The 13,630-nt window shown below is 38.4% G+C and overlaps 1 protein-coding gene across 2 annotated transcripts in view; it reads left to right on the top strand.

Annotated features, from left to right (window-relative positions):
- Positions 1 to 12,597, top strand: part of tram1 (translocation associated membrane protein 1) — a 34,120-nt gene extending 21,523 nt beyond the window's left edge. For both annotated transcript variants that reach the window (XM_043689202.2, XM_087985959.1), the window contains 4 exons: positions 406 to 510; positions 6,628 to 6,771; positions 9,048 to 9,205; positions 9,942 to 12,597. In XM_043689202.2, coding sequence (XP_043545137.1) covers positions 406 to 510; positions 6,628 to 6,771; positions 9,048 to 9,205; positions 9,942 to 10,015 — 481 coding nt within the window. In that variant the 3' untranslated portion in view covers positions 10,016 to 12,597. The remainder of the gene's footprint in view (positions 1 to 405; positions 511 to 6,627; positions 6,772 to 9,047; positions 9,206 to 9,941) is intronic.
- The last annotated feature ends 1,033 nt before the right edge of the window (positions 12,598 to 13,630 follow it).

The raw sequence follows: 13,630 nt of genomic DNA, 5'->3' as shown, positions 1-13,630 counted from the left end.
ATAGATTTAGGGTGAGAGGGGAAAGATATAAAAGAGACCTAAGGGGCAACTTTTTCACGCAGAGGGTGGTACGTGTATGGAATGAGCTGCTAGAGGAAGTGGTGGAGGCTGGTACAATTACAACATTTAAAAGGCATTTGGATGGGTATATGAATAGAAAAGGTTTGGAGAGATATAGGCTGGATGCTGGCAGATGGGACTCGATTGGGTTGGGATATCTGGTCAGCATGAACGGGTTGGACCGAAGGATCTATTTCCATACTGTACATCTCTATGACTCTATAAAATGTTGATTTTTTTAACCTTTGCTGTGAATAGAGTAATGTCTCAGCAAAACTTATAGATGCTATTACCTACTAATATAACACAGATTTTACTGAATGATTTTACCATTTTTCTTTCCAGCCTGAACCGTTTTGGCCTGGTACTTCTGGTGTTGCATTATTTTGTGGAACTTTTGTTTCATGTTTCTCGTCTGTTTTACTTCAGTAATGAAAAGAATGAAAGGGGGTGAGTATATCGAGCATTTCCAGTTGCTTAAGTGCCTGATTAATGGATAGGTCTAGCAAACATGTAAATTATTCAGTGTTATCCAGATATTCAAAATGAGAATCTTGAAGCTCTCTTCCTTGGATCAAAAGTTTATATGCAAAAGTTGGCCATTACTTGCTGCAGCTTTACTTTGAAAGTTAATTGGGTTGTGGAAAATTTGTGGCATCTTCACTAATACTCCTGACCATTAACCATAGGTCTTCATTTGCTTCTGATTTGTCCTTCAGTATTATTGCTTATATTGGAATATAGAATTCCAAAAGCATTGTCAGGTTCCTGTTGATAATTTATAAAAAGAGCCATTGGAGGTGGTGGCAAAAGCATTGGATTTTGCAAGTACCGCAGTTGTACCTAATCCATTTACCAGTTTAAAGCCATGCAAGTCATTCTGTAATAGGCAATACAAACATTTTGCCACAGTCTTGACTGGACAGAAGTTCAGAACACACACCCTTAACTTTTGGTGTAGAGACAGAGGTTATTCACAATATCAACATCTGTAGCAGTAAACACCAATTGAACTTGTCCCCATTATATAGAACATTAAAATAATGGCTCAAAGTAATTTGGGATGAGTTTTTTGAGACATCAGCCTGAGTGCAGTTGCTTTAGTTTGTATTCTATTTTGTCACCCAGTCAATAACACCAGCATATTTAGTAAACAAAGTCCAAAGCCAAAGACATGATTGTGATTCTGCTTCAAACATTGAGAGAACAGGCCATTGAAAGAGGATAGGAGCAACATTAGTCTATAAAATTAATTAATTGTAGAGGATGAAAACTTCCAGAAAAAAATTGAGTTTTGCTACTTAATACCTCTTTTGGCAATTAGGATCACATACTACCTGTAGATGACTTGCATGCACTCTCTCGAATGCCTAATTGTAATATATTTGTAAGAAGTGATAAACTGCATTTGGACAGATCTGAATGTAGGATACCCTTACTTAATCGTTGCTCATTGCACAGGCAATTACCTGAGTTACAGGAAATGATTTAAAATGATGGTTGTTTCCTTTGTCATACTGATCATTGCTTTAGTTCTTTATGAATTATTGTTGCTAGACAAGGTCAGTGTTAATTTTTGAATGCCATATGATGTCATAAATTCGTATTGTTTATTGTCCACTTTGACTGGATAGCAGTTTGTTATCTAGGAGTCCAATTTTCTACAATCACAGTAGGATTCAAATTTATGTCCAGGTTGAAAGGGAAAAGAGTGTGTCTAAGATTACTATTTTAAACCTAATAAAAAGATAACAATATGGGAATGAAAGCTGAAGTGGCAAAGTGAACTGGTCCACTAGGCTAAGGAATGCAATTGTAGGCATTTAAGGTGATATTTCAGAATACCCAGAATAAGCCTATTCCTAGCATAAGGAAAAATCCTGACGAGGAATGGCAGATAGTTAAAACCAAGCATTAGGAAAATAGTTAAAACCAAGCATTAGCGTATAACTTAGAAGAAGATGCTTGGAAGTTCAGAATTTGGTCAGAATGTAATGGCAGCAAATAACTAAAAGGTTAATCAGGAGGAAGCAACTTGAGTATGAGAGGAAAGTAACTAGGAATGTGAAGACAGGTGGCAAAACTTCCTACCAATTCTTTTTTAAAAAAAGTAATTGATGTGAGTGGTGGTCCTGTGGAAATAGAGAACAATTAGATGATACAGAAATGGTGAATGGAATGAACATATTTTGCTTGTGACTTCACTATAGAGTAAATAGAAATAATTCTATAATACCTGTAACATAGGACGTGTAAAGGAGAGCAAACTTCGTTAAAATATGATCACGTGGGAAGCAGTGTTAGGTAAACTGCGAACTGACAAGCCTGCAGGTCCAAATGGACTTTATCCTAGGGTCTTAAAAGAGATGGATAATGCGATATTAGATGTGTGGTGTTAATTTTGCAAATTTCACTGAATTCAAGAAACTTTCTAGTCCAATGGAACCTAACAAAATAATCCTCCAATCAGGAAGGGAACGAGGCAGGACCTGACCAGTCAGGGCCAGTTAGCTTAACATCTATCATGGGAAGGTTGGTTGAATCAGTCAGGAGAGAGATTATATGCACATTTGGGAAAACTCAGTGTATTTGGTAAGCATCAACATGGTTCTGTGAATATGAAATAATGTTTAACTGATTAATTGGAGTTCTTTGGAGGAGCAACATACTGTGGATAAAGGAGAATCTGAACTCTGATTTCCAGAAGACATTTGATAAGGTGCCACATCAAAAATTATTGAGAGAAATGAAAGTGAATGGTATATGGGCTAACATTGGCATGGATAGAAAATTAGCTGGCAGATTGGCAGAATGTGACCAGTGGAATCATGCAGTGGTCTACTGGTGCCTCAACAGTATTCCAGCAGTAACTTGGAAGACAGGAGCAAAGGCTTGATAGCTAAATTTATATATGACTCCGAGATAGGAAAATATGTTGTAAAGAACATGTAAGGAGGTTGAAGATGGATATAAATAGGTTGAATGAATGGTCAGAAATCTGTTAGATGATGTGTAATGTGAGATAATTGTGAGGTTGTTAACTTTGGCAGGAAGAGTGAAAAAGCTGAACAGCGTTTCCTGTAAATGTTTTTTATTTTTGTTGCTGCATGGACCTTGATCAGTGCACAGCCCATCTCGGTGGCCAGGTACATAAGAGGGAGTGTTGATGCAGAGCATTTCTTAAACTGACAATGAGTTTAAACATGGTGCCACTGTTTAAGAAGGGTGGTAAGGACAAGCCAGGGAACTATAGATCAGTGAGCCTGATGTTGGTGGTGGACAAGTTGTTGGAGGGAATCCTGAGGGACAGGATGTACATGTATTGGACAGGACTGATTAGGGATAGTCAACATGGCTTTGTGCGTGGGAAATCATGTCTCTCAAACTTGATTGAGTTTTTTGAGGCAGTAACAAAGAGGATTGATAAGGGCAGACTGGTAGATGTGATCTATATTGACTTCAGTAAGGCGTTCGCCATGCGAGACTGGTTAGCAAGGTTAGATCTTGAGGAATACAGGGAGAACTAGCCATTTGGAAACAGAAATGGCTCAGAGGTAGAAGACAGAGGGTGGTGGTGGAGGGTTGTTTTTCAGGCTGGAGGCCTGTGACCAGTGGTGTGCCACAAGGATCGGTGCTGGGTCCTCTACTTTTTGTTATTTACATAAATGATATGGATGCGAGCATAAGAGGTAGTTAGTAAGTTTGCAGATGACACCAAAATTGGAGGTGTAGTGGACAGCGAAGAGGGTTACCTCAGATTACAACAGGATCTTGACCAGATGGGCCAGTGGGCTGAGAAGTGGCAGATGCAGTTTAATTCAGATAAATACGAGGTGCTTCATTTTGGGAAAGCAAATCTTAGCAGGACTTATACACTTAATGGTAAGCTCCTAGGGAGTGTTGCTGAACAAAGAGACCTTGGAGTGCAGGTTCATAGCTCCTTGAAAGTGGAGTTGCAGGTAGATAGGATAGTGAAGGAGGTGTTTGGTATGCTTTCCTTTATTGGTCAGAGTATTGAGTACAGGAGTTGGGAGGTCATGTTGCAGCTGTACAGACCATTGCTTAGGCCACTGTTGGAATATTGTGTGCAATTCTGGTCGTCGTCTTATCGGAAGAATGTTGTGAAACTTGAAAGGGTCAGAAAAGATTTACAAGGATGTTGTCGGGGTGGAGGATTTGAGCTATAGGGAGAGACTGAACAGGCTGGGGCTGATTTCCCTGGAGCGTCGGAGGCTGAGGAGTGACCTTATAGAGACCTTATAAGAGTGACCTCATGGAGGCCAATAATATAAAGGAGGATAGTAAAAGCTTTTTTAGGTATGTGCAAGGCAAAAAAATGGTTAGGACTAAAATTGGGCCCTTGAAGACAGAAACAGGGGAATATATTATGGAGAACAAAGAAATGGCAGAAGAATTAAATGGGTACTTCAGATCGTGTTCACTGGTGAAGACACAAGCAATCGCTCTTCCGGGGCCTGATGGTCTACAGGGTACTGAAGGAGGTGGCTCGGGAAATCGTGGATGCGTTGGTGATTATTTTCCAGAGTTCGATAGATTCGGGGTCCTGAGGATTGGAGGGTGGCTAATGTTATTCCACTTTTTAAGAAAGGTGGGAGAGAGAAAGCAGGAAATTATATACCAGTTAGTCTGACCTCAGTGGTGGGAAAGATGCTGGACCAGTGGGTCTATTATAAAGGATGAAATTATGGCACATCTGGATAGTAGTAACAGGATAGGACAGAGTCGGCATGGATTTATGAAGGGGAAATCATGCTTGACTAATCTTCTTTAATTTTTTGAGGATGTAACTCTGAAGATGGACGAGGGAGATCCAGTAGATGTAGTGTACCTGGACTTTCAGAAAGCTTTTGATAAAGTCCCACACAGGAGGCTAGTGAGTAAAATTAGGGCGCATGGTATTGGGGGCAAAGTACTAGATTGGATTGAAAATTGGTTGGCTGATAGGAAACAAAGGGTAGTGATAAACGGCTCCATTTTGGAATGGCAGGCAGTGACCAGTGGGGTACTGCAGGGATCCGTGCTGGGACCGCAGCTTTTTACAGTATATGTTAATGATATAGAAGATGGTATCAGCAATAACATTAGCAAATTTGCTGATGATACAAAGCTGGGTGGCAGAGTGAAATGTGATGAGGATGTTAGGAGATTACAGGGTGACCTGGACAAGTTAGGTGAGTGGGCAGATGCATGGCAGATGCAGTTTAATGTGGATAAATGTATGGTTATCCACTTTGGTGGCAAGAACAGGAAGGCAGTTTACTACCTAAATGGAATCAATTTAGGTAAAGGGGCAATACAGAGATCTGGGTGTTCTTGTACACCAGTCAATGAAGACAAGCATGCAGGTACAGCAGATAGTGAAGAAGGCTAATAACATGCTGGCCTTCATAACAAGAGGAATTGAGTATAGAAACAAAGAGGTGCTTCTGCAGCTGTACAGGGCCCTGCTGAGACCACACCTGGAGTACTGCGTGCAGTTCTGGTCTCCAAATTTGAGGAAAGACATTCTGGCTATTGAGGGAGTGCAGCGTAGGTTCACGAGGTCAATTCCTGGAATGGCGGGATTACCTTACACTGAAAGACTGAAGTGACTGGGCTTGTATACCCTTAAGTTTAGAAGACTGAGAGGGGATCTGATTGAGACATATAAGATTATGAAAGGAAAGGACTCTGGCAGCAGGAAACATGTTTCCGCTGATGGGTGAGTGCCGAACCAGAGGACACAGCTTAAAAATACAGGGTACACCATTTAGGACAGAGATGAGGAGAAACGTCTTCACCCAGAGAGTGGTGGCTGTGTGGAATGCTCTGCCCCAGAGGGCAGTGGAGGCCCAGTCTCTGGATTCATTTAAGAAAGAGTTGGATAGAGCTCTCAAGGATTGTGGAATCAAGGGTTATGGAGATAAGGCAGGAAGAGGATACTGATTAGGACTGATCAGCCATGATCATATTGAATGGTGGTGCAGGCTCGAAGGGCTGAATGGCCTACTCCTGCACCTATTGTCTATTGTCTATTTACAAAATTACGAGGGGCATGGATAGGGTAAATAGGCAAAGTCTTTTCCCTGGGGTCGGGGAGTCCAGAACTAGAGGGCATACAGTTAGGGTGAGAGGGGAAAGATATAAAAGAGACCTAAGGGGCAACATTTACCACACAGGGTGGTATGTGTATGGAATAAGCTGCCAGAGGAAGTGGTGGAGGCTGGTACAATTGCAACATTTAAAAAGCATTTGGATGGGTATATGAATAAGAAGAGTTTGGAGATATGTGGGCCGAGTGCTGGCAGGTGTGACTAGATTGGATTGGGATATCTGTTCGGCATGGACGGGTTTGACCAAAGGGTCTGTTTCCATGCTGTACATCTCTGACTCTGAGTGCAGAATTCTGAGGTGCAGAGGGATTTAGATGTTCTAGCGCGTAAGTCACAAAGTATGACTGTCATACCCAATTGAGAAGGCTAATAGGATGCAATTCTTTCTTACAAGAAGAAATGGATGTTAAAGTGATATTGTTCTTAATATTAATTTTCACTGATTTAATCCTAGATTCACCCTTTGGGCTTTGTTGTTTGTCGTGGCACGACTGCTTACCCTATCTCTTTCTGTCCTCACATTTGGATTTGGCCTTGCTGGAGCTCAAAATCAAAGTTTGGATTTAACCACCGGAAACTTTAATATCTTGGCTGTGAGGTAAACCATCTTAAATTCATTGGTGCTGAAAGGTATGGTTTCCCTGAGCTTTTGGTCAGGAAAGAACAATATGTTTTAACGTCACTTGTGACATTGCATTTGTGGATAATTTTAAACTCTGACACCCCAAAAATGATCATTGTGCCACCTATTCACTCATTACATTAACATTAAATATTGTTATTTGTTTTTGAGAAGGGGATAAACAGAAAGGACATGCATAGTCCATCATATAAAACATGAAATTAAGATTGACATAATGCAAAAATGTTGCCTTCATATTCTTTTAAAATACTGAAAGAGTCTCTTCAGGTATTTGCAATTTCCCTCCCAATTATTATTGTATATTTCTGATACAATTAATAAAAAGTTTTCTCTGACTAAATGGGGAAACGACTTTGCTTGAGCAGTTGGGCACCTAAATGCTCTTGCACCTATCAAGAAGATCATTTGAAGTGAGTGTGGAAGTGTTACGGTTCTGTTTACAGAAGAGAAATACATTTTATGATATACCATAGATTGTGGTACATAAGATGACCCTATTCTCACCAGAAATCCAGTTTAGGCCTATGCTCCGCTTGTAAGTCACCCCACTTTGTTTCCTGCTACATTCATAGTAGGAGTTAGCCTTAATTTTTTGCCACAGAAATGCATGGTTTACTTACCTTTTATGATTTGGCACATGGGATCATGGACTATCATTAGGATTATGTGTGGAAGTTTAAGATCTCTCAGAACAGATAATGTGTGGTGAATGATGAATACTTGTAGGTCGTCTTGATTTCCTTACGGAGTCTTTCTGATTACTTTGAGTTTTTTTTTGCAGTGCCCAGCTATAGCCTGTATTCTAACTCCTTCCCCATAGGAGATTTCCAGCCAACTAGCCTTCCTGCCCTTCATAAATAGAAGATTTATATTTGTTATTTTTCAGTCTGATTGAACCATATCAAAATCTAGATAATATTCAAAAATGAGCACTAACATCTAGTACTTCATTAATCATCCCGCAGTTCCATCATTCTGCTCAGTACCACATTCTTGGTAATTGGAATTTCAACAAGTTCCTGTCTTCCTTCTCCTGATTTACAACTATTACTGGGATGCTTTTTGTATCTCCTGTAATGGACACGAATAGAAAGTATTTGTTCACTTCATCCACCATTTTCTTATTATCTTCTGTTAGTTCCCCATTCTTTCACTTTAAATGTCAACATCTAGCTTTACTCCATTGAGTTAACCGGCTTGTGCGGGGCCAGAGTTACACTAGAAACATACACTATTAGCTGAATTTGTAAAGTTGTTTCCAGCCCTTTCAATGTCCAATGAACTAAATTTAACCATTCACTAGCCATTTTCAATGTAGATTTTCAGCCTCAATTGGAACTATTATATAGCATCTGCATTACTACCTTTGTGAGATAGGAATGGAAGGGATGAAAATTAAAATACTTAGTTTTCCCAGTTCCCTTCTCCACAGTTCGCAACTGGTGGATGCACTTGCCGTCATTTCTATTGAATTATGCCTCATTAACGTTTTGAGGAATTGAGCATAAGCCTGCTTCTCAGTTGACAGTGCCACAAAACTACCTGTCTGGTTTGGTTTAGAAATATTTTTAGCTCTGAGTTACTTAATGAGCCATTGGTAACAGCACTAAGTGGTATAGTTTTAAGCCAAAGAATCATCTGCTATCCTGGCTTGGAAATAAATTGTCATTGGGTCAAGTTATGTAAGTCCCTTTGAAACAACACTGTAGGTTTACCTATATCACAAGGATGGCAGTGGTTCAGAAAGTTGACTCACCACCACTTAAACTAATTGGGGATGAGCTGTCCTTACTAGTAACACAGTTAATCATTTTTTCCTTTTGGAAGAAGTCCCAACATCAGTTACACCAAGTTAACTGGCAATCAGTTTGAGAGATACAATTGCCTTAGGTAGCTCTGAACTAAGTAAGGTGAAAATTGGCCAGAATTCATATTCCTAGCTGTTATTTAATATGTATATCTATCATGTGAAATTGGGAACAACTATGATGTGTATGCATAGGCTCAGTCATGAAGAAGTAAGTACTGCAGCAGGAACAGCAATATTATAGGTAGAAGGGAGGAACGTTGGAGGATTATTTTACAATCTGTGACCCAAATAATCTTAGAATTGAGTAAACTAAGGCACATATGCTTAAGACAGACTTGTTTTTAGTAAACAAGATATATGGAGTTATAAAATTGAAACAGCAGAAATTTAACCACAAATATCATTCTTATATCAATTTCAGAATAAGTGCCCTGGCTGGTATTTGCCTGACACAAGCATATATGATGTGGAAATTCATTAACTTCCAACTCAAGAGGTGGAAAGAACATGCACAAATGCAGGCTCTAAAAAAGAAAGCTACCAATACAAAGAGCAAAGCTACCAAAAAAGAAAACAAAGGTTTGTTTATTTGTTTGAAGAAATCACGACACCATATTGCAATAATGCAAATCATTTGATATTATGTTCAACCTTTCGAATATTCTTTTCTCTAACACGTTACAATGGTGTCATACTATGGAGAAAATAGAAAGTGTAAGTTGAGTAAAAGGAAAAAAATGAAAATTTCAAGATGAACTCTATCTATTATTTCTCTGATTCTGGCAGTCTTCAGATTTGCTTCATTTCAGTGTTCATTTCAGATTTGCAGTATTTCTGAGTATTTTGTAGCTCTATTCTGCTTTATCTTTATGCTGTGCTTATTATCTTCCTATATTGACACCAATTCTTCTACTTGTAAGAGCAACTGTCCCCCACTCAAAGAAAGATGCTCAACACTGGCTAAAGCTTTATTGAGAACAGTCATGTGCTATTTCTGAAGGGATTTTTTTTATTTAAACTATTTGTAAACAATAATATAACCTCAGATGGACAGTAAACTGCATTTTATATACCTCAGTTACTTTTCATTTATATTGGCTTCATCACAGAGCAGTTTAACTCTGTGGTTTAACCTGTATTTTACTACCACTTTATCTGTTTTGTATTGGATCTGATTTTCTGTCTCTAATTCACATTGTTCAGGTTGGTAATAGTCCAGAATTCTAACTATTTGAAATTGTAAAAATCTCTTCAACTATGGCCTCCACTGAGTTGGAGAATGAAATTAATACTAACTGGTTTTCCTGTTTTGCAGCTAATGGAGTAAATGGGGTCATCACTTTTGAAGATAGAGACTCTCCACGTGCAAGAAAAGTAAAATCTTCTTGAAAATTTGACTACATTGGTACATAACTTGCCAATTTCATGATTTGTTTCCACATTTTAAAAAATCTCCTCAAATGTTACTAATGTGCTGCAACAAGCAACATTTACTTCCAAGTACTTGTGTAATGCTGTACATTGGAAAGCCAATAAAACTAAAGGGAAGGGAAAATGGAGGGTGGGCAAGTGACTTTTTATTCAAATAATTCCCATCTAAGGAATGATTTCTTGAATGGAGACTTTATTTTTGACACTCTTTTTGTAAAATATTGCCCCTTAGCAGCTCCAGTGAAATTATGGAGGGGAAGCAACTTCAAGGGTTTGAGAGCCACTAGCCTTGAGAAACCACATTATGGCTAGGATTCAGATTTCCTAACCTATAGTGTAGTTTCTCAGGTTTGATCGTCTCTGTTGTGATTCTGCAGAGAACCACACTTCCCTGAAAATTTTTGTTAAAAAAATAGTACAACTTCTGGGGATACATCGTGGAATCTTTGATAATAGAGGACTGCAGTTGAGGATCTCTCTGCTATTAAGAAACTTGTGTGCGCTAATTTGACAAAAACAAAACATATGCTACAACTTGGGGATGGGGGTGGGGGGAGAGACTTGTTTGGGTGATGCAGTGAACCTGGCTCTCTGAGGAACAGCACTTGCAGGGGACACATTTACAGACATTGCAGGGTGCAGCCCCTAATTTACTGTGATCTGCCCACTAGGAGTGCTAGCGACTGTTCTGGCAAGCTGTGGCCAAGGTCACACAGCAATTAAATAGAAAAATTAAGAATTTTGCAAGCATAATATAAAACTGTGAGCTGCAAAGTTAGAATTCAGGCAGTGACACATTGTGAAAAATAAAATTTATTTTTAACGTTTTGCTTGTTTTCACCTGTGGTGTGTGTTGAGTTATATTTTGGAAACGAATTCAGCCTGAAGGAAGTGTTATTTTTCCCTATGGCAGGCTTGATTATATTGCAAATCAGCAACACATCACCTAATTTCTAATTTTAAATGTATGAATTGAGAAACATTCTTGAATTTTATGAGAGTCTCTAATTATTATTGTTCATAGTTGGTAATGGTACTTCAGAAAATAATTTTGAAACTGATTAAGATGTGCATTTTGAAAGCTAAATAGGTTTGTCGGGCTGTTGGATTTAAATAAATGATAGGCTGCTGACCAGAGATTAATTTTCTATGCCTTAATTTGTTGCAATTAGAACTGCAGTATTCTTCTCCATTTAAACTACTTCTCCTATTTCAGTCAGTTTTATAGCTTTAAAGCCAAACTCTACATTCTCAGGTTAATTTCGATTGAGGCAGTCTGTGAAGAGACCACTGCAATAAGGATTTTTTTCAAAAAAACTGGCAAATAAATGCAACAGAGCTTCAAAGAGGAGAAATGCGTTTTATTTTTTTACTCTAATAAAATACACAGAGGGCTGCCAAATTTTAATAGAAGTTTTATAAAACTTATGGTAGGCCTTAGGCAAAAGAACTGATGTAATGGTAGATAATTATGTGACTGTTATTAAAGGGACATTTATTGTACAACATTCTTTATGTAGGGAGTTGCTGATTTCAAAAACTTTGTTTTATAAAACAATTTGGATATATATTAAATTTCATTTTTGATCTGTTACCATTAAGTTTCTAAACATTCCTAAATGGTTAATGACTGGTGGAGACTTATTACAATACATTTTCTTTGTGTAAATTAAGGAATACTCCTAATGAATTATTTCAATTACTTTCCTACTGGATTGTATAAAATACAGTCCTGAATATGGGTTGGTGTGCAACTAACATTTCTGTGCGGGCAAGGAGCTGGAAGTCTAGGATAATTTACAAATAGTTCTGTTTTCCTACAACCCAAAAAGATGACCAATCTTTAAGGCAAAGTTCACTAGGACTGCGTGGCACTGTGTCTGTCTCTACATTTTGAATTGAACTCGAAGGTGACCTTTCTGGTTGTGGTTTCCTGTGTGATATACGTTTAGATAGCTGTAATCCATTTAATGCTCCAAAGTACAAACTATAATTTGGCATTACATTGACAGTCTCAGGACTGGCCATGAATGGTTAGGAATGTGGAATTCTATTTTGATGATGGGACATTGAACAGTTGAAACAAACTTTTTAAAGCAGCTTTTGATTGTGCCTTAACTGTGCTGAACCTGACCTGGGATTAATCATTGCTGAGTAGTCAAAGTGGAAAAATATTCTTCCTCACATCACTGAGCATATAAATTAATCTTACTGCTAAAACCTCCTTGTAAATTTTAAATCCAGTTCTGTATTTTTGAATGGAATATCCAGGATTACTACTTAACTTCATGTTTGTTTGGTACCAATTTATTATTTTAGACACTGTCAAACATGCTGGAAAAATCTAACCTCTCAGCTAGCAAATGCTGTTGAGAACTAAATAAGATGTGATATGTCTTGTAGAACTAAGATCAAATTTCTGACTATTACGTAGGAGACATGGTACATTGTCTGAAATTTATCATTTCTGCTTAAAAGAATCAAAGAAGCCTCTGACTGTAATTGAGCAAATCTGAAGTAAAACTGTCCTTCCTACTTTGTGACTGAATTTGTTTACTTCTTGCAAGACATGCAATCACTTATTACATTGCTTAAAATTATTTGCTAAGTTGTACAACTATAGAATATAATTTTATTATTTACTTTGTCTGTGTAATGACCTGAGAGAAATAATGACCAATGCACTGTGTAACTTTGCTGAGATTATCATCTCAGTCACTTCCTGTGGAGTGTTGTCAAGTGAAGATATGGAATTTGATCCTTATAAAGAAGTTAGAGTCAAAGGCAGGAAAGAGAGAGAGAGGACTTTGAGTATTACAGTTTGCTTTCATTGAAGATATTTTAATAAATCAGTAATTATTCTCTAATCCATGTCTGCCTCCTCCTGTGGCCCCCAGTGTCTCAAATGGCACTCTTTGGCCATATTGATTTACTCCATGTAGTATCAGGAAATGGTTAAATGTACCCAATATAGCAAAAGCTATGGGCTTTGTCAACATCCCAGCAATAATATTGAATGCTTGTGCTCCAGAATTAGCCCTGCTCCTGGTTACACTGTTGCAGTCCAGATGCAACGTCGGCATTTAATCAACAATGTCTCATGGTGGTAGGGAAATTATTGGAAAAGATTCTCAGGGATAAGAATTGTATGCATTTCAAAGTGAGATTGGATGTATTAGCAATAGACAGTGTGGTTTTGTGGGGGGAGGTCATGTTTCACTAACTTGATAAAAGTTTTTTGAGGAGATGATGGAGGGAAAAGTGGTTGATGTTCACTTCAGTAAAACCTTTGACAAGATCCCTTATGGCACACTGATACAAAAGGTGAACTCACATGGTATTGGGATGAGCTGGCAAGATGGATACAGAACTGGCTTGGTCGTATGAGACAGAGGGTAGCGATGGAAGGATGCTTTTCAGAATGGAGGGTTGTGACTAGTGTTCCACAGGGATCAGTGCTGGAACCTCTGCTGTTTGTGATCTACACAAATGATTTAGAGGAAGACATAGCTGGTCTAATTAGTAAGTTTGCAGACCATACAAAGATTGGTGGAGTTGTGGATAGTGAGGATT

The sequence above is a fragment of the Chiloscyllium plagiosum genome, unplaced genomic scaffold, assembly GCF_037043375.1.
Source record: "Chiloscyllium plagiosum isolate Xiang-an unplaced genomic scaffold, Cpla_swu_hap1 HiC_scaffold_4, whole genome shotgun sequence".
Lineage (NCBI taxonomy): Eukaryota > Metazoa > Chordata > Chondrichthyes > Orectolobiformes > Hemiscylliidae > Chiloscyllium > Chiloscyllium plagiosum.
The sequence above is the reverse complement of the archived record's forward strand: the minus strand, read 5'-3'. Positions and strand labels throughout refer to the sequence as shown.